General features: G+C 43.1%; 1 protein-coding gene across 2 annotated transcripts in view; it reads left to right on the forward strand.

Annotated features, from left to right (window-relative positions):
* The first annotated feature begins 1,275 nt into the window (after positions 1-1,275).
* The window catches only part of SH3RF3 (SH3 domain containing ring finger 3), a 203,105-nt gene continuing 177,765 nt past the window's right edge, over positions 1,276-26,615 (forward strand). The window contains exon 1 of one of the 2 annotated variants that reach the window (XM_079972571.1): positions 1,276-2,600. In XM_079972571.1, coding sequence (XP_079828697.1) covers positions 1,905-2,600 — 696 coding nt within the window. In that variant the 5' untranslated portion in view covers positions 1,276-1,904. The remainder of the gene's footprint in view (positions 2,601-26,615) is intronic. The other variant, XM_079972570.1, reaches the window with a different exon arrangement.

Below are 26,615 nucleotides of genomic sequence, written 5' to 3' on the forward strand. Positions count from 1 at the left end.
CTTCTTTATGGTCCAGCTCTCACTTCCATACATCACAACTGGGAAAACCATAGCTTTAACTATACGGACCTTTGTTGGCAAGGTGATGTCTCTGCTATAATATCTTTTAATAAAAGAAATAAATAAACACGGACTGTATTTATATAGTCTGCAGCATTAAATGTTACTATTCAGTGAATAAATCAGTATTGGATTATTATTATTTTATATACATTGCAGAAATATTTCAGTCAGATTTCAGGACTTCTCAAACGTAATTACTTTGCAGGCCAAGGCCAGTGTTTTTGCATTAACTTGATTGTGTGTATATCACTGAAGATTGCAAGGATATGCAGCGCCACAGTCTGTTTAGCTGAAGCCAGCTAATTAGGTGGAAATCAGCATTAATTTTTAATAAATAATACTGCAAGGATGGTTAGCAGTATCAGGCAGTTCGCTAAGAAACGGGAGGGGTGGAGAGAAGGGAAATCTTTTCCATCAGCAACAACACCAAATGCTGTTTACGCAGAGCTCCACCAGGGGGAGGCCCACTGAAAGGAATCTGTTTTCCTTGTCCGATCTGAACAAACTTCTGCAAACTTCCCCATCTTCTCAGATTGCTTCAGGGGTACGTATTTCCGTTGCTCTGACGCTTGGCCTGAGATCGGGCTCGAAGAGGGGGGGGAAAGTGCCTCCTCCTCCTCCCCACACCCCACACCCCCGGATCACGATGACCGAGGGAACACGATGCAGTGGCGCAGCACTGTAGTTACTGCACGAAGTTGGAATTTTACAGCTTGGCATCTGCCGGACTTCCTCCGGATCGGATTCCCGAAACCTCCTGCGGGAGCTGAAGGCGTTTTGAGAGCGGGACCCAGCAGAGAGCAGTAGCTGGCTGGCGCTGCGTCTTCCTAGACGAGAGACGTTTGTGGTGGTGCCGGAACCCCATTGCGCAGCAGCAGCAGACTTTTCTCCAGGATCCGCTTAGCTGATTCACACCGCTCACAGCCTCCTTCGATTAGCAGCAGCTGCAGCAGCAGCATCCCTTGGGGGATAATAGCACCACCGGCCATCGGAGGAGGAGGAGGAGAGGGCGGGGACTGGGCGGCTGCCCTGCTGCTGGCGAGTGTTACCAACAGGCCAGCTGCAGCAGCAGACACCAGGATCTCTCAACAATGCAGCGCAGGCAGCCCTCGGATCTCGGAGCAGCAGCCGGGGAACGCGCCCGCTGCTTCTGATCCTCACGACCGAGTCTGATCCAACTCGTCCTCGCGGCGCCCGGGTGGGCGCCTCCCTCCGTTTCTCCCCAAGGCTCCCCTTGCTGTCACTCGGGATATTTGGGCAAGAGGCGAGCCGGCGAGAAGGAGTGATGGAGGCCGCCGTTGCCATCGGGTTGCGATGATGGGAGAGCGACGGAGGCCGAGCTCGGCTGCAAGGGAGACGGCGAGAAGGGGCAGCGGGACGGAGGCAGCGCACCAAGCCTTGAAGAAGCAGAGAGCAGCTTCTCTCCGGAGCCCGGGACGAGCGCCTTTGCGCGCCAGCACTTCGCCCTGAGCAGCAGCGCCCACAAAGCGCCTCTTCCTCCGGCCGCTTCTGACCCAGCCTGGAAGGGAGAGAGGCGGGAGCCCGGAAGGGAACGGGTGCCGCCAGCCGCGCCGCCCCGAGAAGGGAGCCCCCGTCGCGGCGGCAGAGGACGGAGGCGACGACGGCGAGGGAGCAGCGCGTGGCTCCCTGGAATTATTATTATTATTATTACCACCCGTCTGTTTGGAGAGGGGTCAGAAAATAGGTCTCCCAGTCCCCGCCCTCTGGTCCTTCTGACAGCCCCCCCCCCCTTGGGCTCGCCGCCGGCCCGCTTCTTGCTCCTCCTCAGCTGCCATGTGTTGTGGCTGCCGCCTGTCGCGCGGCCTCCGCTGCTGGTCTCCATGCTCCTAGGGGCGTCCTGGCTGTGCTCCTCCAAGGCCGCCGCCGCCGAGAAGCGGGCTGCCGAGGAGAGGCGGAGGCGGCGCGCTGCTGGAGGAGGAGGAGGTGGCGGGGGTGGTGGCGGCGGCAGTAACGGCGAGGGTCCCCCAGCCGCCGCCGCCGCCGCCGCCGCCTGCGGAGGGGCCATGGACGAGTCTTCGCTGCTGGACTTGCTGGAGTGCTCCGTGTGCCTGGAGCGCCTGGACACGACGGCCAAGGTGCTGCCGTGCCAGCACACTTTCTGCCGCCGCTGCCTCGAGAGCATCGTCAGCTCCCGCCACGAGCTGCGCTGCCCCGAGTGCCGCATCCTGGTGGGCTGCGGGGTCGACGAGCTGCCCGCCAATATCCTGCTCGTCCGCTTGCTCGACGGCATCCGGCAGAGACCCCGCGCCGCCGCCGCCGCCGCCGCCGGCAACGGAGCCCCGGGGAGCCCCACAGCCCCGGGCAACGCGACTGCTCCCTGTGCGGGCAACCCCGCTGCAGCAGGAGGAAACAACAACCCTGTTCCCGCCACTAACCCCGGCTGTCACCCCGTGGCGGCGGCGGCGGCTACAGCGGCCTCCCCAGGCTCCCCTAGCAGTGCCGCCGCTGCAGCCGCAGCCTCAGCTGCCGCCAGCCTGAGGGAACTGGCCGCCGCTAGCCGGAGCGCCCTGCTGAAGGTAAGTCCTTTTCCTCTTCCCGCCTTTTTTGTTCCTCGGTCTCCGCCCCGCGCCAGCCAACAAGCTGCCTGTTCACACGTGGCTTAGTTGTGCTTATACAGTATATACACAGCCAGGGGGGCCAACCTGAATGAATATATGTATATGTATATGTATATATTTGGGGGGAGGTAAGCCCTGCCCTGCATATTTGTTCACAAGACACACAACCACTTGAATGGCAATGACTTTCAACTGGGGGGGGGGGCTCAAATATTTTATGGGGGGGCACGAAGGGACCTCGGCCACTAGGAATTGGCTGCTATGGCTTTTATATGTACAGCTTCTTGTTTCCACAGACGTCAATGTGTCCTTAATAACAACAACAACATAACAATGGCACTGCTACCAACTATACATGTTGGGCTGCCCCATTTGACTTAGCTAGAAAGCAGGTCTAGTATGTTGGTTAGCTAGCACTCCTATTGAACTTTGAACATCTGGGGATGAATGATTTTAAGAGGCGTCGGGGGTGTCAACTTGACTAAAATATTGAGGGGAGCAGAGCAGGTAAGCGCCGCCCTGCATAATTGATGATGTGGTACATGCGCGCCCTTGAACTTTGGGCTGGGTAGCCCCCTCAGATATTTTACTGGAGGGCTGAAGGGACCTGGGCCCCTAGAAGTTGGCTCCTCTGAGTTTTTGTCAACACAGGGGGCAAGGGCATCTGTGGCATCTAGGTTGTAGGGGAAATATGTCCTGAAATTCCTTACCACTAGGCAAAAGGGCAAGCGGATGCACTGGGAGACTTGGGCTCTGGTCACTTTTAAGAGTTGCCGTTGCCACTTGAAGAAGCTCTGTGAACTCTCCTCTTGGTCGTAATAAAGATATTGTTTGGCTGCCTTGGGGAATTTTGTGTGCGGTTGTTTCTTTTTAAGCAGGACCTACATTTCTTACGATACGGAGCTGCAGAGCCAAGACAAGCTGCACCTGACAAAATTCTTTTCTGCACAATTATGATATATATATATATATATATATATATAGCAGCCTTGCCCTATCTTATATCTGTGCCACTTCATCCGACTTGCCCGTTGCCTAGTTATGGATGCTTTGTTCAAATCGTGCATTAGTTGCCAATGGCCTTTTTCAAATAACAGAGGGCATGCCTGCCACGCTGCTCTGCCAGCGATATAGCATTGTCATCAGAATTTGCATCACATACTCTTTCAGAATTTACTGCCTTTCTCCCATATTCCTTTTTCTTTTGCTCTAGTGCGTATGCAGTTCTGTGGACTAGCCCTGAGGGAACGTTATGCCTTTGTTGCAATGTGCTATACTGAGATATTCCTCAGGTTTCAGTAAGATGGGTGGCCAAAGCCTACATTAATTTGTATTTGTGTAGGAGTGGGGGCTGCAAGAATGTGGCACCGTTTCCAGTGTGTTAACTTCAGAGGAGGCAAGCGCTCTCCTTAAGAGTGATTAAAGACCAGTGTTTATCTTGTGCATCGCTTGCCCCTCAAAATGAGGGTGGCCGAAACAAGTTCATGTTACTCTCCTGTTCTTTTAAAATAAAAATCAGGGTGCCAAAATTCAGGATGTTGAGTGATGGCGTTGTACTTTATTAATTGATGGACAAAACTGTACCTCTGTTGTAGAGAGCATGTGCTTTGCATCTAGAAGCTTCCGTTCCTGACACCCCTGCTTGAAAGGTTCAGGTAGCAGGGGCTGCAGGCAATGCACAAAAAGACAGCAGGTACACACCGGGGAAGCCTTTCTTCTGTCCGAGACCCTGGAGAACTCTGCCAGTCAGAGCAGACATTACTGGGTGGGATCTATCCCCTACAAAGTCTGCAGCTTCCTACGTTGCTGTGAAGCAACAATACAACTGCGGCATCACGTGCCAGACTTCTCACAGCTCGACTTAATTTCCTTCCTTCACTGAGTAGGGTTCCATGTTAACTTGACATAACCATACCACATTGTGTGGGACTGCCCTGGCTGTAGAATGCAGCGACAGTCACTGCAAATCGAAAGTTGAAGGGTATTGGGTATACATGGGTGGATGAAAAGAGCTGCTACTGAAGGAATACTTGGACATACTGGCTAAAAGTGCACATTTCGAAGAAGTTTGTTTTCTATCTTGTTGTGTGTGTATATTTTATATACATATGAACTATTTTTTATCATCCACATTGTTAGAATAATATTGTAAGAGCTTTTAAAAAAAAATAATAATGAAAGTTTTGCAGAAAGCTCTTTGTGATGCTGTGCATACATCATTGCCTGACCAATCCATGCTTTGTTTGATGGAACATCTTGCCTGGCATTTAAAGTCACTGCTTGGCTGCCATGATTGATGGTTGCATTTTAATTCCCTTGCTTGGGATAATGAGTGCATGAACACAAAAGGTTCCATGGAACTGTTTGTTTAGCCTTTGGAATGACCTCACAGCTTTATCTTTGAAATTGATGCAGTTCTCAATCCTTACGAGGTTCATTACACTGAAAGAAATCTGAACTAATCTGGTGTGTGTTTTTAAAGGAGAAATCAGCAGGCGATAGTAATCTTCCTTACAGCTGCTTTAATACAGATGGTTAGCAACCTTTTCTGAAAACTAGATGGAGCACCTCTGTATGTATTAAGCAACACAAAAATACAAGGATAACTTAACAGCAGAAGGCAATTATTTGCCAATTCATAGCCTTTATCTTGGCCAGTATTTCAAAATAGTTCCCCCCCCCACTCTTCTTTATAATTTGCAGGAAATAAATAATGATTGCTCTTCTTAAAGATGGAATTAAGAAAGCTCATTCACTTATTTGACAGAAAAATGAATAGGAGTTGTAGGTGTTGCACTATGACACTTAATTGAAGTCCAAGGTCAAATGGTTTTGACCCTTTACCTTCTTTGCCATTTGTTGACCTTTGAATTCCTACCATTCCCACCTGTCTTTAGGAGTATTTGGGTGTAGAAACAGTTAAAAAGGGGAGAAGAAGGCGGTTAGCCACTGGAGGGTTTTATATCACATCCAATCAGCATTTGTTATGAATGTTTAAGTTGGGAATCTCAGAGCAGGAAGCTGTACTAAATGCCCTTCATGGTGCCCTGTAGTTTCATGCATCTATGAAAAGCAAGGAAATGACTCCTAACTACAAGACAAACTTTCTAAACTAGCACAGTGCATTACTGTGAATATTGGGAATATTTGCCAGCCATCTGCTGTACAGATGACAGCTATAGTGAAGGTTTTTTTGTGTGGGTTTTTTTTGCATTTTGCTTCTTTCTTTCAGATTGGGGGTTGGGCTCATCCACTTCTGTCATTCTTTCTTTGTTCGTCTTAGAGCTTACAGTGAGCAAAATCATATATTTATCATTGATGTAGTTAAGGAAATCCAGATTCTTATCACTGAGATTTGCAGTTGATGTATAAAAATGCTTTTGTGTTTCTTAACGATTTGTTGTTTTGCTTGGGCTACTAATATTGTGGGTTTTTTTAAAAAATCAAAACATTCAAACATTCTTTTTTATCGTTTGACAAATCTTTGTACTTGCTGAAGCAATAACTTTCCATACTTAGCCAAGACCACAATAACAGGCCTTCCTTTCTACCTGATAATGTGTATATTAGCTTCAAAGTTTTCTAAGTACCTTGAAATGTTTGATGGACTGGTTTAGCATTCATCTGATGAAATACGTTAAAAGAAGCAGCAGCAGCCTTGGACTTTTATTTGCACTTTTATTATTTATTTTCATTAAAGGGTTCACTGGGAAATGGAGACGTGTGCTTGGAAGATGTGTAACACATCAAGTTGTTAGATCTGCAAGAAGAGCCTTCTTACATTGCTAACTTTCTGTCCATTGAGTCTTGCACCCCTCCTCCCCGCCATATTGCTCTACTTTACTGATATTTCTTTGATCTTTGTGTGGGAGATGAAAGACTTCCTTCATCATATACCTGCAATGCCGTGCAAAGGTGCGTGCTGCTATTCCTATGTGTTGTTTTAGCAGTTCTTTGAACCCCAGCATTTATTCTTATTTCAACTTTCATCTCACTTCAGCCATGAACTCACAAAATGGCCTTAGGCAAGTCAATATCTCTCAGGCTCAGTTTCCCATCTGCAGTATGGGGCTGACCTACCTGTAAGACTCTTGCATAGATCATTGAGAGGACATGTATGAACAGGTCTGTTTCTCCTTCTCCCAAAACAATATGGCGCCCAATGAAACAAAATGCAGCCTGGGAAATATGCAGTATGACCTGCCACCTGTTTGATAGCCCCTCTCCTTTTTCTGTAATCCATGCATATCACAAGAACAGAAAAGTGATCAAAATGTATGGTGAGCTATATGTAAGTAACGAGAGGTTTCAACTTAGTTGGCCACAAATTCAAGAGGATGTGATAGCAAGCCTCCATATTATACTTCTTTTGGTGCCAGGGTGCTAATATTTAGGAATACCAGCTTACTACATGTTCTTAAGACGGGGGCTCTACATGCTTGTGGGCAGACTGAAATAGTGTTCATTAATACCAGATTCAATTGCAGTCCCACAGGGCAAACTTTTCATTTCTCCTCTTTATCGTGATTTAACAGATAATTTCTAGAGTTGCTCTGGCTGCTGGCTGACTTTCCAACAGATCACACTAGACAAGATGTTTTGAGTTGTAATGGAAGAGTTCCGAGAGTGTGCAGGTGAGATGAATCTAAGAGGCTCTGGTAAATCTTGTGAGACTTATCCCACAATCCATTTAGTCCATTGATCAGGACTGTCAATTTCAGTCAGAATAGAGAAACCTATGTGATGATTCTATGTTCTGTTTAGATCAAGGCACAAGAGGAGTAGAAGGCTGCTTATAGGGGGGAGTCTCTCTAGTTAGTCATTTGTTATTATTTTTTTTTAAAAGTTCATTTTAACGTTTTCTGGTACATGTTATCCAGGGATTGCTGGCAGACAATGTGTCTTCAGCTCCCAACCAGGTTGCAGCTGATTTGTTTTTGGGTGAGACTGATATAATTATTACTCATTGTTTGTTTACACCATAAATGTGCACTGTACTCTGAAGAATAACAATAGGAAGAAAGGGGTTCAATAATTTTACATTTGCAGCACCTTAGAGAGTGGCTAACATTTTAAACCTCTGCAATCAAAACACAATTTCATCTTTTATCTTTGTTGACTTCCCACCCACCCCTTTCCATTGAGTAATTGTTTCTCTCCTACTGCTGCACCTTACCTTCTATTGGTCAAATTATAACCACAATATTATAATCTAATTACTTCTGTTGTGCCACTTCCTTTTTTTAAAATTCCATTACTGATTAGGTGATATTTTTGCTCATATAATCTCTTCCTTCTCACACATACAGTAGCCACTTAGGACTGCCTTCATGGCATCCCATAACATGGGGGGGGTGTTGTCTGGTACTATCATTCTCTTTAAAATAGTATTGTAGGGATTTCCAAAGGAGTTCCTGGAATACCATGTCCGTTTTGTAAGTTTGCTTTTTGGACCATGTACTCCCCAAAGGTGTAATTTGTGGGACGTTGAATTGTATTTTTGAAACCACTTGAAGTGTTAATTATCCCATGCTAATTGGAGATACAGTTGTACCTTGGATCCCGAACGCCTTGCAATTTGAACATTTTGGCTGCTGAACGCCACAAACCTGGAAGTGAGTGTTTTGGTTTGCGAACATTCTTTGGAACCCAAACGTCCAATGGGGCTTCTGCGGCTTCTGATTGGCTGCAGGCGCTTCCTGCAGCCAATCAGAAGACACACTTCGGTTTGTGAACGTTTTGGAAGTCAAATGGACTTCCGAAATGAATTCCGTTTGACTTCCAAGGTACGACTGTGCATACTTATGCTGCCATTTAGCTCCTCGGCTAGCTACACCCCTCCCCCAATAGATTCTCCTGCTTATATTTAAATGTTTTAATGGGATTTTTAAAACTGTGTGTTGTAATAAATTCGTGCATTCGATTTTTATATTCTGTAAACTACCGTACTTAGAGGTCTGTTTGCCATTTAGCCATAAAGAAATTTAATAATATAATAACAATAACAATAATGGTTGCAGATAGGAAAGACAGTGCACATTCCTACACAGCTATGACTGCCTTTTTACATTTTCTGTCTTTTGGCGCTGTAACACATTTGTTATCATGGACCTCAACAACGCTAACCCTTGGAAGAGAAGCTATTGCTTTCCCTTCTCTCTGCTGAAATATGATAAGGTTTCCAGAAGAAGCTGGGAGCAACTGCGGCAGCAGAAGCAGCTGTAGCAGGAGCAACTGGTTCCAACGGGAGCATGCCATGGAGCAAGGATTATCTCCAGAATTGGTGACTTTTCCAAGTTTGACTAGGAATGGGTCTGCAGTTGCCAAAGTGGTTTAGAAGATTTACAAGCCAATGCTGGCAATAAATTATCATGATCATTTCCCCCCCTCTGTAGATAGCTGATATGGCTTTGCTCATGCTCTACCTCATGTGAAGAAAATTATGGGCTATGAAATGGACAAGAAGCAACTAGCTGGAAAATACTTCTGCATCATTATGTAGAAAGAACAATGGTGGCAGCCTTAGGCAACACTATTCTGTGTTTAGGTTTATAGTGGAGAGGTTGTTGATAATCAGGAGGAAGCTGGGTTGGTAGAGATACGTTTGGGATCAAGGCTGTTGTTGTTTGAATGGGGGAGGCTTGATGTGATAATGTTCTCAGCAATTTGTCTAAAGCTATTCCTGTTGGTTACAGCCTGGATCTACATAATAAGTAGCCAAATATTTTGTTTTCATAAACACATTTCTCTGCCTATCTGCTTGTTCTTTATTATAGTTGAAACTCTTAACTGCTGGCCTTCCCCCTGCTGATTGGAACATGCAGATAAAAGTGCAATAATAATAATAATATGTATCTCAGTAATGTGAATTGGGAAGAAAAACACATAAGCCAACTGCAGAATAATATGGTATGTTAATTTGTTTGTTTGTAGAAACCATTTTCTGCAAAGTCACTAAAATATCAGACAAAATGATCTCTTAAACTGACTAGCCAACAAACTTCTGTTCTGCTAATTTTGATGGGGAGATTGTATAGCTCAGGGGTGGCTAACATGTAGTCCTTCAGCTATTGCTAGACTATAGCTCCAGAATCTTTGCCAATCTGTCGTGCTGATTTAGGATGAAAATAGGGGGAGGCCCGCTACAGTCAGATGATTCTGTAAAATATGGTCTGGAGAATCAGGAATAAGCAACAATGAGCTTTGGGCTCATGTGTCCCATCCCTCCTCAGCTTCCTTAATGTGTGAAGGAAGAGATTAGAAGCTTCCACTTCCAGAAAGCAGCAAACCATATTTTAGCTTGGAATTCTGGTTTGGGCACACTCTATGGTTTGTGCAAACTAAACTGTAGTTTGTAGCATTGGGATGAAATGGCAGAAATAGAAGCTTCTAATCTCCTTTCCTGATGCACAGGAAAAGAAAATGAGTCCAATCTTTCTGCTACTGTTCCCAGTCTGCATGTGGTTTGGAGGACCATCTGAACTGAGCCTTATTTTAATAGCTTTGCTGGTATATTTACATGGAGGTATATTTAGTTATGAGTGAATATTTTATTATAGCCACAGACCAATGAAAGTTGATACAAACAGAATAAATTGCACAGTAAGATTATGGTTGGATATAACCCCTCAGCTTCTTTTGACATAGGTTGCTGCCCAATCTTTTTGAGGTAATGCACCAATTAATAACAGACTGCAAAGATGGATCATTACTGACATTCACTACATTAGGATTAACCCACAGGTGAATAGTGCAATTCTTCTGGATTCCAGAACCAAGTTCACTTAATAAAGACAAAAGGCATCTTCTGTTTCAGCATTAGCTACCAACATTGAATCTGTGTGGTCAAAGATACATAAAGGTTTCTAGTAATAGAATTCAAGAATTCTTTCTTGTGTCTAGGAAAGTGTAGCACAAAAATGCCCTTAAGCTATATTCTATAGCAGTTGTAAGCAAAGTAGATTGAAGACAAGAAAATGATCATGAGGTGAAGCCTGAATTTTGGTGCCACTATCAACCTGCTTAAATGCTTTGCCAGTATGACAGCAGCAGGATAAAAAATGTAGGGCAGCATTGATGATACTTTGGAAGGGAAAGTCGCTTCTGGGTGTATTGTTGATATATACATCAGCATTTACACACACACACCCTCTCCATTCAGGTTGCTAAAAATGCCTTAAAGGTGCCCCCTCCCCCCAGTGATTTTAGTATGTTATCTGCTCTGGAAATACTTATATTGAAAAACGGTCTCTTTATGTGAAAATAAAGCAAATATTGTTCTCAGGTGGTCTCTCTTCCAGGCAACTTAGAGGACCAGAACTTCTCAGCACTTTAAGCCTGTCTTCTGGGATAGATAGGTGTGTGTGTGTGTGTGTGTTATTAATGGTTTCTTAGCCATTTGCAACTGCAATGTGTGAAATCCATATGAATTCCAAAACACATTGGCAACTCCACAGTTTAGCACATTTAACCAGAGGTTTGTGTGATTTAGCATGCTTTATTATCTTCTGCTGGAATCAATGGAATGTATTTTTTAAAATGTTCAGTTTTGCCAGGATTTTCTTGTTATCCCAAAATTAATCTATTCTGTGGGGAGGGAGCAGGAAGAGGGAGAAACCAAGAGTATACCTGCTTTGTTTTGTCCTCCCATCCCACCCCCATCTCTCTTCCTAGTTAGTTGAATGAATCTGATCTTTATCATATTCATTTTCCCCATGCTGTATAGCTTCAAAACTGAGATAAGATTGAGATGTAAGATTGAATAAGTGCTCGCCTGCTGCCTTCATTACATATATTTAGGCGGCAGGTGGAAATGTTTCGTTTCAACCAAGTCTTCAGCTAATTAAACAATCTATGGACTTTTAAATGTGTTGGGGAGATTTATATCGTCAACTTCCCAGTGATTTTTGGCTGAAGGGCAGTATATAAAAATTATTATTATTATTATTATTATTATTATTATTATTATTATTAGTTCTGCTGTCAAATCATCCATAAGGAGTGCATTAAGAATATAAATTGCATTATTTTCTTAAGATTAGGACTCGCATTTCTTAGTCTGAAGGTGGATTACAAGCCTGAGCCAATTTTTTTTGGTGAGCCCTTTGTGGAGCCATATGCGGATACACCACTGAGGGCCTGATCGGCATCACCTGTGCCAAATACAAGACCCATTGCTTCAACTATATACGTTTCACTAATATACACTAGGTCAACCCTTTCATCCTGGTTGAATGTTTTTCCTTATTTATATTTAATTCTATAAAATTATCTGACACAAGTTTGCTGGGTAAAACGTAAACATTTGCTGCTATAAAATAGAACCGGGCCAGGTCTGCAGCTTGTTAAACTTAGGTTTGAGAAGGATTTGACTTCATAGAAGTCAGTTTATTACAGCTTTGTTGCATTGTGGATTGTGTTGTAACGCTGTTAAGGATTGAACGGGTTTGTTCATGAAAGATGGATAAAAAACTTTGTTCCATTTACTCTGCTATCTGTAAATATAAAGAGGGGGCTAAAGTGATACACCAAAAACAGTTAAGGTGTTTCTGGGCAAAATTAAACTGTGAATGATGTACAATACAGTGGTACCTCGGCTTAAGTACTTAATTCGTTCCAGAGGTCCGTTCTTAACCTGAAACTATTCTTAACCTGAAGCACCACTTTAGCTAATGGGGCCTCCTGCTGCTGCTGCGCCGCCGCAGCAGCAGCAAGATTTCTGTTCTCATCCTGAAGCAAAGTTCTTAATCTGAGGTACTATTTCTGGGTTAGCGGAGTCTGTAACCTGAAGCGTATGTAACCTGAAGCGTATGTAACCGAAGGTACCACTGTACAACCCTCTGCATGTCTACACAGAAATAAGTTTTCTTGTCTTCGGTGGGACTTCCTGCCACCATACAGCACTGAAATGTTAGCGAGTTTATGATTGCCTTAGAAATATAGTTTCATACAAAACCCATGCTAGTGTTGGTGGCTGCTGTCCCTTGGGTCTGGTGGAGCAGAATGCAGGGAGAACAATGGCAGGTTCAGCCAGGGCCAATGTCAGAGGGGTGCATGTGGTGCTGTGGTCTAAATCATTGAGCCTCTTGGGCTTGTCGATCGGAAGGTTGGTGATTCAAATCCTTGTGACGGAGTGAGCTCCCGTTGCTCGGTCCCAGCTCCTTCCAACCTAGCAGTTCAAAAGCATGCAAGTGCAAATAGATAAATAGGTACCTCTGTGGCGGGAATGTAAATGACGTTTCTGTGCGCTCTGGCTTCCGTCACGGTGTTCCATTGCGCCAGAAGGGGTTTAGTCATGCTGGCCACAGGACCCGGAAAGCTGTCTGTGGACAAATGCCTGCTCCCTCGGCCTGAAAGCAGATGAACGCCGTACTCCACAGTCGCCTATGACTAGACTTAACCGTCCAGGGGTCCTTTACCTTTTACCTAATGACATGTGAAGTCAAATAATTCTAGTTTTGTAAGTAGGGAGACAGGCAGATGGGGGTTGTCTGAGGGCAGACTGAGGATGGTGGGTGGACCTTATTTGTCCTTATGAACCAGTCTCCACTAACTATGGTATTTTACTTTATCGATTTGCCACAAAAATTACAATAAACTATCTTCATTTTCCCCACCCACACCTGCCTGGTTTGTCCACTTTTGCCATGGATTCTGGCCCACATTGTTTTGGGCAGGAAGCATAAGGAGGAACTGCCTGCCAAGTCAAAATAGCATATGTTCCAGATTTCTTCTCCACACTAAGTTTTGATCAGCTAAATATTTATAATTCCGAGCAATTGTTGACATACATTTCCCCCTTATTTAAGAAGAACACATTTGTTTAAAAGGTAGAAGTATAAAATACAAACATAAACCTCTAACGGCAATAAATATACATCTTTTGCTACCACCAGCTTGCCCCAGAATTCCAGTGTAAAGGCTGGCAAATTCAGTACAGCACTAATGTTCAGTGCCGGCATGTCAGGAATTGCTCCTGAACCCCTCGGTCTTGGAAGGAAAGACTGAGCTCTCTGCTAGCATCCCCTGGTAAATGAAAGCAGGAAGAGATTGCTGCAAGATTGTCATATCTCCTTTTCAGAGTGCTCTGGTTGTTCCTTACCAAAACTGCTTCTTGCTCTGTCTTGACCTTCCCTGAATTTATATCCGCTCTAAATTCTGCCATACTGTTTGCTTGTTCCCTGCCCATTCGTCTTTCACTTTTCCTTATCTTTCTCTATATGTACTGCTTCAGACCCCAGCAAATGTGAATTACAGTAGGTGATATTTATAACCCGGCTTTCTTTCTTGACAGGACAATCCACTGCACAGCATCTGTCTGTTCATTGTATTTGGGTTTCCTTGAGACTCCTATATGGGCTTCATTTAAATGAATTGTAGTTGCATAGCATTACTTAACAGTTGAGAATGTTTTTAAAGGTGGCATTGGAGGCTGATTAGCATTCCGATATATATGAATTCATATATCAGGTGGTATAAATGGGTGTCATATAATAAGTTCAATTTAGGAGTTCTGTATACAAATTAAAGTCTTATATCAGCAATCTGAATTGTAGAAAAGTGCTAAATTAAATTATTAAAACTGTAATTGCATATTTAAAGGTAAAGGGGCCCCTGACTGTTAGGTCCAGTCGTGGCCGACTCTGGGGTTGTGGCGCTCATCTCGCTTTACTGGATGAGGGAGCCGGCACACAGCTTCTGGGTCATGTGGCCAGCATGACTAAGCCGCTTCTGGTGAACCAGAGCAGCGCACAGAAATGCTGTTTACCTTCCCGCCAGAGTGGCACCTATTTATCTCCTTGCACTTTGACGAGCTTTCGAACTGCTAGGTTGGCAGGAGCAGGGACCGAGCAACAGGAGATCACCCCATTGCAGGGATTCGAACCGCCGACCTTCTGATCGGCAAGTCCTAGGCTCTGTGGTTTAACCCACAGCGCCACCTGCGTCCCTTAATTGCATATGTACCTGGAAATAAGTCCACTTGGACACAGTAGGATTTACTTCTGAATAGATGGAGTTAGGATCGCACTGTAAACTTGCAACCCTGTGTACACTTACTTGAGAGGAAGACCCATTGAATACAGTGGGACTTCCTTCCAAACAAACGTGTATAGGATTGTGTTGGGAGTTTCATTTTGTCTCCATTGTTTCTTTTATTCTACATATTTATCGCAAGAGTTTATATCTGCTTGCTTATCCTTGGCTGTAGCATCAAGTGATTACTAGGATATGTAAAGGAACCTCACAGGTTAATTACCAAAGAAAGGGTATCATCTGATGTAAACTCAAACATTTTTTTCTAAAGTGGTTCACACATTTAGCTATTCAATAATATTGGATTGGAAAATCACAGGTGTAATTTTAATATGGTCCTGTTCTGTGCTTCCCTTTATTTTCCAGGGGCTGGAGGGGGGGACATTTCTCCTGAAAATTTGCTTTGAACCAGTTGGACTTGTGGTTGGGTATAATTGTAACTTTGGCTTGATAAGGGTCTGGAGTGGAGTAATTCAATAGGTGCGATAGTCTTTCATTGAACTTGTCAGGCTTCAGCAAAGATAACAGTCATTCCTGAATTGGTATTGTAGGAAAGAAAACACAAACAACAAAAAGGTCAGAAAGCTGAGTTTCATTTAGAAGCAGAGCACGCAGAGCAGCTTATGGGCTCACATATGGTTTGCCTCTGCTTTTCCTATCTATAGTTTTATAATTCTTGTTTCTCTTACACTAAGGATTTTCTTGAAATATACAGTGACACCAGGCCGCAAAAGAGCATAGAAGCAAGAACAAGACTGTCTGTAGGCATTTTTTGAGGCTAAGCATGGCTTGATTTTTGTTTGTTCATAGTGCAGAGATAACACAATGAAAGCTCATTTTCGAAATCAGATTAGCAGACCTATTGTGAATCTTGATTACAGCTCTACCCAAGGGCTCCTATTGTGCAATGAAAATAGAATATATTTGGGAAAGATATGCCTCCTCTTTTCTCAGCCTTTCTTCTTAAGTGTTCTGCATGGGAGCACAAAGTCACCCTGTTATCAGTTTCCAAAAGCTCTCGCTAAAATTGCACATTCACACATATCACTAATTCGTTAAAAATATGTTTCTTTAATGTTTCCTCTAGTTCTATTCTTAAGAAAGCTAACCTAACACTTTGAACTGATCAAAGTATTAAGCATAAGAGGCAAGGGGGGTCTTTTTAATATCATGAAGTATGTAACCAAGGACATTCTTATATCCTGCGCAAAGTGGAAGAAGCACAGTTTGAATGTGGGGCAGCCTCATATTCCTGGCTGTGTGCGTATGCTGAAATTTAACAGGAGCACAGATAAACTGCAGGGTGTGCCCACACAGAATTCAGCTGCCTGAGATTTCATTGAGAAACAGCAGATTTTTAAGCACGTATAGCTGCGTACGTGGATCATACCTGCTGAAGCAGCTAGAGAACTTGCTGAGTAAGATTTTCAGTGGGCAGGGGTGAGGCATTTATAATATATATATATATGTGACTAGCAAAACAAGAACAGTGTTTGTTAAACAGAGGAACTGAGGAGAAAAAATGAGCAACAATATCATCAATTTTGCACACAGTTACCCAGGAGCAAGCCCCATTAAACCCAGTGGGAATGACCTCTGATTAGATATACATAGGATTCTGCTGTAAGAGTCCTGATACAAGCTTAATTCCATACTGAGCAATAAATAAAAGGAGAAGTACGCTAGTGGAGAAATTCTGATGGGCAAAGCTTTTCTTCATTTACATCATACTTTCAATATTGATCCAATATGTGAGTTCAAACTTTGTCCATCCAAATAACTGCCTTTATGGGAATTTCCCTCAGTATGGAACATTTTTGCTCTGTCTTGTGCCCTGTCTTCCTCCAACACTCATGGTAAATTTCAGGTTTACTGTTCTGTTGTCACCAAGCATGGAACTGGCATAAAGAGGCAGAGAGCAGCATGTATAATAGTTGCATGGTTTAATTGTGTATTGATTGCGTTCTAGAATATTCGTGAGATGTTGGTAAGATATGACAGTCATTGCTATAAAGAATACAAGTTTGTTTTTCGTGTCTGCAGTTGTTTGCCAAGCAGATGCTCCAGCCTCAAAGTTTACTTTGCATTGGCTAGGCGAAGCCTGTCTCAAATTTGCCTTACTTCTCCTTTGTTATTAGCTATTTGCTGACCAATATTAATACATCTTATTAATATTAATACATGCAGTGTCTTCAGAATGGAGTCACTCCCAAGCAGTCTTTAGTTTTTTCTAGTGAAAAGATATGGGTACAATGCATTGTAACATGTAGTTCTGTCCTTACCAGGTGGAAAATGCTGGATAAAAGTTAGGGTATTTCTCCAGAAGAGCATCCTATACTTCTGGCACTTCAGAGCTAAACAAGAGGTTCAGCCAATCCCAGAAAACAGAAGGTAAATTGTGACATACAGGCCCAGTTCTCACATCACACTAAATCATAATTTTAAACAAACTGTGGCTCACTGTGGATGGATGAGCAATGTGCTGCTCTGTGCTATTAAAAAGTTCCCATGTACTTCTCCCCTGCCTCTGCTACTGTTGTGCCACATGTGAAACAAGCCAAACTCTGACTTTTTGTGTCGTTCAAACATGGGCTCATCATGGTTTGTTTTCCCTTAATAACTTGGTTCCCACTTATGGTTTGTTTGGAATGAAACAAACCATGAGCCCCAGTTCATTTGACAGGGCAAGCCACACCTAGGCTTATTTTGTCTGCGGCACAGCAGGACCAGGGAAGGACCACTGTGGGATTTCTTTGCACAGCATAGAGCAGCCTCCTGTTCCTTCACAGTAAACTATTGTCAGGGAACTGCCATCGGAGACAGGAGAGGAGGTAAGGCGCAGCAGCGATGCAGGAGAAGGACCCAGTAGGGAGAGAGAGCTCACTTCCGCTGGGGAAGGAGATAGGCGTTACGCTAGGAAGAAAGGGAAGGTTGAGGGAGCTTCGGAGGGAGGGCTCTGAGACTGTTCCAGCGAGACCAGCGGGGAGAGCACAGAGCCTCCGCTTGGGACGCCCACTCTGCACAGAAAGCTTCCGCACAGGGAGGCGAGTCGACTTGGTGTCAAAGAGCTTTTATGTTGGAAAAAGTTCAGGAAACGCCCACTGACGGATTCTGCCAGTGATTGAGACAGCCACGGAGTAAGGGCTGTCCAGCCGGGGAAAAGTTTGACCAAACTACTCAGCTTGGAGCAGTTTGCGGCTTACGCACAAGCAACCCCACATCCCATTACAACCATAATTTGTTTTAAACTATGGTTTAATCTGACATGCAAACCAGGGCACAGTTTACCATATTGACATCAAGTTCTCTTCACCTGTGTAGATTGCACTGAACACACTCTGCTCATATGATGAACAGAGCGGTGAGCTGGTGTGGTGGTAGTTTAAGTGTTAGAGTAGGGTTGGGGGAGCCATGAAGCTCTCTGGACCAGTCGCCATCTCAACCTAGCCTACCTTACAGAGTTGTTGTGAACATGAAACATGGAGGTGAGAACAGTGTGCAGCGTCTTGAGTTCATTGGAGAAAAAGCACATTTAAGAATGATTAATTTGATGCATCAGCCCTCCACACAAATCTGGGTGAGAAATGTATGTTGGCCAAAGACAGGCACCATGTAGAAAGCTGCTGATAGTTTCAGGTGCTTTTATTGTGGCATAAAGGTCAGGTGTGTGTCAGCATTGACTACTAAACATCTAGTTAAAGGCAAGACCTGTAACAAGGTAAGAAAAAATATTTTAACTTGGCTTACTTGTTGTCCTCTTTAATATCATAATTCATTTAACAATAAAACGGAACAGTACAAAGGGAATTATCATTGTCGATATCTTTCAGGGCTCCAGAATGACTTTCACTAGTTTAAAAAATGATGATTTAAAAATTCTGACTTCTGTGCATGAAACCAGTAATCATGAATAAATACTGTGTGCTCAGTTGCCACAGAACTATCTGCCACAGAGCTATCTGATCTGCCCAAGTACTCCTTTCATGTTCTGGAATTAGCATTGAACATTTCTGCTGCCACGGCATATGCACAGAATTTGCATGCTCATAATTCCAGTCTTTCCTCATCAGCATATATAGCAGTGGTGATGTGCTATTAGAATTTGCAAAAAGAAAAAAAGGAGGAGGAAAGAAAGGAAAATCACTACACAGCTGTGGAATTTTTAGGCATGGATGACTTTACAGTAAAGTACAGTCAAGCGAGTGTCTTTAAGTGGCTTCTCATAGCTATCTTTCCAGTACTTTAACCAAACAATTTCCGGTCCATGAATAAAATCAAGACTTTGCAGGGTTGTTTAGTCTGGGCATTTGGGAGTTTGGAGCAGTTAATGTGTTCCAGAAGGTTAACCACTAAGAACTCCCTTGTCTGGACAGCTCCCTCCCACCCTGCTACTTTCAGATGGGCTGAAACTCATACAGATCCCTCCCAGGCAGGTAACACAAGTCTTTGGTCCTCTTCAACATAACATGAAAGAGACCAGTCTTTGGCAGTGTGAAAGCTAGAGCATATTTCCTGTCTGTACTGTTACCTGGAAGGGAATAAAAGAGAGCGACTGTTTCACAGTTATGATTTATTTTCACATCTTAAGGACATTATATGACTCCGAGTATGTGGAAGGCTCATTTTTGTTTCCATAAAACATTAATCTGCAGGGCACAAATATATACATAGCTGACCCCTTTAGGAAGGATAACGGCATTAATTTTCAGCTGTTCATATGAAGTGCTAATTTTCTCTCGCTAATAAAAAGCAGAAATGAGATTAGCACTCTTACAAACTGCAAATAGGAGATAATAGTGAACATCCGTGCCCATAAGGACTCAGCTGCACGAAATAGCACTGTGGTACTGAGTCCACTGCAGCCATGTTGTTGCTTAGGATCTCATTAATACCATGTATCAAGGATACTGTTTTCTCATTCCACCAAGAATTCATCTCTGCACACTTTGCAGGCTTCAGTGTGTCGATTGACCTACAGCTCAGCACCTGTCCAGGCAAAATAATGCTAAACAGTTAAAAATTGTTCCTAGGCTGCATGGTAGCCCATGGTGAAATGGGTCCATGTGGGTCCCTTTATGGCAGCGGTAAGGAATGTCATGCTCTCCAAATTCTGCAGGGCTCAACCACCAGCAACCCCAGCCAGCATGACCAGTGATTGGCGATTATGGGAGTGGCATCCCAGCAACTTCTGGAGGGCTCCAGGTTCCCACCCCTGCTTTACAAGATAGTCAGCTCCTGACAGTGTTGACAATCTGATATGTAGGTGTGCAGATCCTCATAAGCAACAGAGTGAGTGCCGCTTGGTGTTAAATGCAAGGCTCTTCCCTGTTCATTGTGAGGGATGATAATGATGGTGATTATTGGCACCACTTGACCCAAGTTGTGAACAGCGTACATCTATCCATTGCTATCTTTTGGAGTGACACCAAGAACTTACTTGTGTGCTGACATAACAGATGTAGAACTGAGTTGTAAGTTCCTAATCAGGTGTGTAAGAAGACCTGTCAACATTTGCCATTGGCGGTGGTTCCACTGGGGGCGGTGGTTCATTTTTAAACAGCATCTTCCCTTGTACTTTTTCTTTGTTAACCTCATTTCTGGGCTTCCAAAGAGTTGCGTCCCCGTCCCCCATTTGCTTGTTTTGCAGTTGGCTGGTGCATATTATTTAGCGAATGAAGCATGACATAAAACGGAATATTTATATTTTTTAATAAAAGATTCATTTTCCGTTTTGTGTGGCATTGCTTCTTGGTCTCTTGTGATCTGCCCACAGTGTAGCTCTTGAATAATTAAATACAAGAACTTACGGGGGCCTAGTGTTACTTTGCTGGAGCAGCTATGTTCCAGTCTCACATGTTACCAAGCTCACTAATACGAATTTTCAAGATAACGTTAATATTTTATGGTATACCAATGCAATTTTATTCAGGTTTCCCTAAAACGCCGTGCACTTGACGTTGAACCCTGAGCGCTGAGATGATTACACTTCGTAAAGCCTTCACGCTTCACTTACATGATCCTCAATGTTTTATTACACGCAAAGTTATTTGCCACAATTAGGAATGGATAAAGCTGTCATTCTCCTACCCCAGTTTCTCATTTGTCTAATCTTTTCTAATTCAGTTCTTCACAGTTCTTCATCAGTTTGTGTTTTATTTTATTTTTTGGAAAGGTCCCAAAAAATCTAGCGCAGGCTGACTGCTGAGGTCCTGGTGTGGCCAGTTTTATATGGCCCGGGAACGGACCAGAGGGAAGAGGTTCTCCCTCAGGTCCGCTCCCAAGCCCCATCCCTTGCACACCCACGATTGGCCAGAGGGTCATCCAGGAGCATCCTGGGCTGTTGGTGTCACAAAAGAAGGCAGAACTGCCTTCTCCCGTCATACCAAAGCCAAAGCAGGGAACCTCATCCCGCCATGGCCATACTGGAACCACAGTGGCCACTCCCAGTGAGGGCGTGGCGGGAACAGGCATTCTTGCACACATTTGGCTGGGGAATTGCATGACAAAATTTATGTTTCAGTTTGTGCATTGTTCTGGCAAGTGCAAATTAGGCAACGAAGTTAGAACTGAGTCAAATATCTCCCCCACACCTAGCCACAATGATTTTAAAAATGTATAAAGTACAACAAAGACTATTGCTGCAAGAGTCTTAACATGATCATCCCTGTGGAACCTCCTTATACCTGGAATTTGTCATGTTTAATGTGATGTTATAAATAAAAAATAAGATTACTCGGCAAGTGGTGACAGATACCATTTCGTTCCAAATCACGATTGTCTTCGTAGAAACTTTGTGAAAATTATTGCACACAGAGAACGTTGGTAACAGTTTATTGGCTAGACTTTATTGGTATGGAAATTGTTGTGTCACAGGGTTCATAACAAAAATGCAGAAATGCAAAAAAAAAAAAAAAGAAGTGTTGGTTGATGTAGTTGAGATATGTTAAACTAGAGATTTTATTACATACTTGTTCCTCAGAATTAGATTTAGAGGAAGGGAAAACATTTCATAAAATAGATGATTTAGAGCAGTGTACTCTAGTAAAAATCTGCAGCTCCATTGTTGTCGTTTTTTACGGTTGCCGAACTGTGGAAGAGAGACCGGATTTCTGGCTTGCAATCTAGCAACCTCATGAGATTGTAACATCTTCAGTACAGCTAGTGTTCCAGATTGGAGGTAGTTTTTGTAGGATTTTTGGAAAGGGAGAAATGTCAGTGGTGCTACCTTGAGACTGAACTGGACATTCATTCCCTATCATTTCTGTATTTTGGCCATAATGAGATGACACTGTAGTTAAGTAAAGCCATTTGCTTTCTAATTGGTCTTTTCTTTCACTCTTTTCTTCTTTGTTCCTGTCTAATGGAGCTAACTTATCTTTTGGCCCAGGGGCTTGGGTAGAATTATGGATATAAGGAGCAGAGAGAGCAGCTTAACAATAATGTATTGGACATCATTGGCCGCTCTACTGGGATATACAGAAATTGTAGCTCTGAGCTTTGCATGCAGAAGGTTCAAAGTTCAATCGCTTGGCATCTTTGGTTGTATCATAAAATAGGAGGTGGTAAGCAAGACCTCTCCTAGACAGTTGCTTCAGAAGAGTGAAAATTACGAGAAAAATAAGAAATCAAGATAACAAACCTTTATGGTTTATTGAATATGTAAATAAATTGAAAACAGATGAGGACACTGGCAGGATTATTGTAATAACCTGCAGTTTCATAAGAGTAAATAATTAAAGTAGGCAAATAAAAGAATAAGTTGAGTTAATTTAGAATATGAAGGAAAGGATAAAAACAAATTTAAGGAACCGTAGAATGGAGGAGGAAGGAAGGCAAATTTTGAAATGTTAAAATGACTGTAAAACTATTCAAATGTATATAACTGAAAATCATATACAGTGGTACCTCGGGTTACATACGCTTCAGGTTACAGACTCCGCTAACCCAGAAATAGTAACTCGGGTTAAGAACTTTGCTTCAGGATGAGAACAGAAATTGTGCTCCAGCGGCACGGCAGCAGCAGGAGACCCATTAGCTAAAGTGGTGCTTCAGGTTAAGAACAGTTTCAGGTTAAGAACGGACCTCCGGAACGAATTAAGTACTTAACCTGAGGTACCACTGTGTGTGTGTGTGTGTGTGTGTGTGTGTGTGTGTGTGTGTATGAATGAGAGTCTATAGACTTGATGGACAAATAGACTGAACCTATTTTCCGAAAGTACCATTCTTTACTGATCTGCCTACATCTTCTCAACATGGAACTTTCCCACTGGAACCACGGAAGTGTGAAGGGATTAATGACTGTTACTGCTCTTCTACTTTTGGGCAAAATTTCAAGATGGTAGTGTAAAATTCCAATTGTAAAATTACTATTGCAAAAGGTAACATGAGATTCCCAGATTTAGTAGTTAAGAAAACTGCGTAACCACTTCCTCAGTATTCGTAGCTAATGAAATCATAAATTCAATGGCAGTCCCCAAATTTAGATCTCCCTCTTGATTGTCAGCAGAGAATTCGGTTACTGTGCTGCCATCTGTGAAAAATAACTTACTACTGCCTGCAGGTTGGCTTTTTATTGCACATGCCATCTGGCCTGCTACTGATGTTGATCTTGAATGTTTGAAATGTTTTGGTTCATTGTTCTCTGAGCATTCTCCCTTCCCAGTTTTGCCACATAAAACTGAAGTAAGGCTCTAGTGAATCCTCTTGCAAAAGTGGGCTGTAAATCACCTGCAGAATGTGTATCAGCAACTGGTAATTTGGGGAATTGCCAAGCGTAAACAAAGATCTTATCTTATACCCTTGCAAGGTGTATATTTATGACAAGAGTTCAAAATCTTATATAGTAGAAGTGCATTGATATTCAAAAGGGATATGCAATGGTGGCGTTTCAAAGCACTAAGTAAGTAGGGGGTGGTCTTAAATAGAATGACATTTCATAGAATTTTCATTGATAAAACCACATTCAACCCATACTGTGAAGAGCGTATTTAGTTGAACATTCACTCTCCACAGCCTGTTCACTACATGCAGTGGAAACAGGAGTGGGCTTACTTATATTCTTCTCAGGTGTAAGATCTAAATCTTTCCAGCCTCTAACTGAAATATACATTAGAGTTGTTCAGTGGAATCCCTGATCTGGAGCTTGTGTAGAAATTATTTCTCTCCACTTCAAAGTTTTACTGCAGGACAGTCTTAAATACTAAGATAAATGTTACAAATGAACAAAGTAACACATTGGAAGTAAGCAATGAGTTACAGTCCTTTATGCAGTTCGATAAACTTTCCTCTCTCTTGTCCCAGAGGGAGATCCTAAGCTTGTTACTCATTGCAGAACTACTCTGCAACCTGCTGCTGCTACTAGTAATCTCCAAATACACACAGAGGCTCCTCAAGTTTCATCTTCCTGCTGTGAGAGCTCTGCAGCTTGTGTTTCCTGAGATGAGTCATCAGGTAGCTTATCTCTCTCTATTGGAAAAATACCAGCCTCGCCTGACGCTTTTGCCAGAGTGGAACCTTTTCCCCCCAACTTCCCATTACAGTGGACGCTCAGGTTGTGAACGTGATCCATGCGGGAGGCACATTCGCAACGCGTAGCGCCGCATCTGTGCACGCGCAGGTTGCGATTCAGCGCTTCTACACATGCGCAAAGCATGATTTAGCAGTTCTGCACATGCGTGAGCGCTGAAACCAGGAAGTAACCTGTTCCAGTACTTCCGGGTTTCAGTGTGAAGCGTCTGTAACCTGAGGTATGACTGTACAGGATTTTAAATAAAATGCATTCAAACACAGCATTTTAGGTACATTAAACCTATAAGTTTAGCAAGATAGCCACTGTTTCAAGCCTGGACAATATTTTTCTTCCTTTCCTTTACAGCATGTTCTCCCTTTTTTCTGGTGCTTTCTTCTGAGAGTTTTATAGGCAAACAATATTGGAAGGAGGAGGAAGAATGATAAATTCTTTATATTATTTCTAATAGCAGTTGGTGCTGTCTTTGTTTATATACCACCTTTTATCACTTTAAAGAGTCTCAAGGTAGTTCACAATATAAATGTAAGACAAACAAAATATTAAACCAGCTCTACACTAAGAAAAGATGCAAATAAAAACAACAATAACAACATCACAGCATCAAAAGCAAACAGATGAAATTCATGGATTGTAAGACTACCAGTGGCTGCTAGTCAGAATGGCTGTGTTGTGCCTCTGTTGTTCGAGGCAATATGCCTTTGAGTACCAGTTACTAGCAATCTCATGTGAGGAAAATGCACTCAGGTCCTGCTTGCGGACTTCCCATTGGTTGGTCATCATGAGAACATGATTCTGGGCTTTGGCTTGATCCAGCACGGCTCTTCTTGTCTTATGTTCTTGCATCAGAACACCTCTAGAAGCCCCGTGGAATAAAAAGAACTGACCTGCCCTTATAAAAACTTGACAGGGTGAGTTTCCTTCCTAGAGGGCAGCCACAGCAGAAAATTGCTTTGCTCCTTGTTACTATCAACATGGCGTCAGAAGTACAGTGGTACCTCGGGTTACATACGCTTCAGGTTACATACGCTTCAGGTTACAGACTCCACTAACCCAGAAATAGTGCTTCAGGTTAAGAAATTTGCTTCAGGATGAGAACAGAAATCGTGCTCCAGCAGCGTGGCAGCAGCAGGAGGCCCCATTAGCTAAAGTTGTGCTTCAGGTTAAGAACAGTTTCAGGTTAAGTACGGACCTCTGGAACTAATTAAGTATACTTAACCCGAGGTACCACTGTAGTTGGTCCTGAAGAACTGCAACACTGCTGAAGACAGTATTTTTATTTGACTGTTTTCTACCTTGGGGTATGACTTTGGATTCTTTCTTTTTCTTTAGTAACACAAAACTTTGCATAAGTATGCTTTATTATTTATAATATACCTCTTACATGTCAAAATGGCTTCTAAGCAGCGTACAAGTATAAAATAAATTAGCATTAGTGTGATATGTGCCCACTGACCCCTCAAGACGCAGCATTTTGCATTAGCTATAGCTCCCGCATCAGCTATAGTTAACAGAATATGGCCCAACCAAAAGTATCACCCTAATCCTAAATATGCTTAGTGGAATACAGTAGTCAGCAGATTTTTATTTTTATTTATTTATTTATTTATTACAGCTTGTTGTTGTTTAGTCATTTAGTCGTGTCCGACTCTTCGTGACCCCATGGACCAGAGCACGCCAGGTACTCCTGTCTTCCACTGCCTCCCGCAGTTTGGTCAAACTCATGCTGGTAGCTTCAAGAACACTGTCCAACCATCTCATCCTCTGTCGTCCCCTTCTCCTTGTGCCCTCCATCAGGGTCTTTTCCAGGGAGTCTTCACTTCTCATGAGATGGCCAAAGTATTGGAGTCTCAGCTTCAGGATCTGTGCTTCCAGTGAGCACTCAGGGCTGATTTCCTTCAGAATGGAGAGGTTTGATCTTCTTGCAGTCCATGGGACTCTCAAGAGTCTCCTCCAGCACCATAATTTAAAAGCATCAATTCTTCAGCGATCAGCCTTCTTTATGGTCCAGCTCTCACTTCCATACATCACTACTGGGAAAACCATAGCTTTTACTATACGGACCTTTGTCGGCAAGGTGATTTTTACAGCTAAAGACAGGCAAATCAGCAGCTAATATCACATTGTTGTTAGAGATACAGCTGGAGAGGCCAGCTGAAAAATTGATGTCCTGAGCTCCTAACACGCTTATGCAGACAATTTTATTAAACTGGGGCTTGCTATAGAGTAAACTTAATTGAATAGAACTTACTCTTAGGAAGTAAGTGTGCTTAAGAGGTCAGAATTTGTGAGCTTAAACATTTCTCTCCTTCATCATGAATCACCCTTGGACTTAATATAACTCATATTCAAACTCACTATCATGCTTCGGTTATGTCGAATAAATGTTCATTAAAAATGAGCTCAGTGAAGTG

The sequence above is a fragment of the Podarcis cretensis genome (genome assembly GCF_951804945.1).
Source record: "Podarcis cretensis genome assembly, chromosome: 4".
NCBI classification, from domain to species: domain Eukaryota; kingdom Metazoa; phylum Chordata; class Lepidosauria; order Squamata; family Lacertidae; genus Podarcis; species Podarcis cretensis.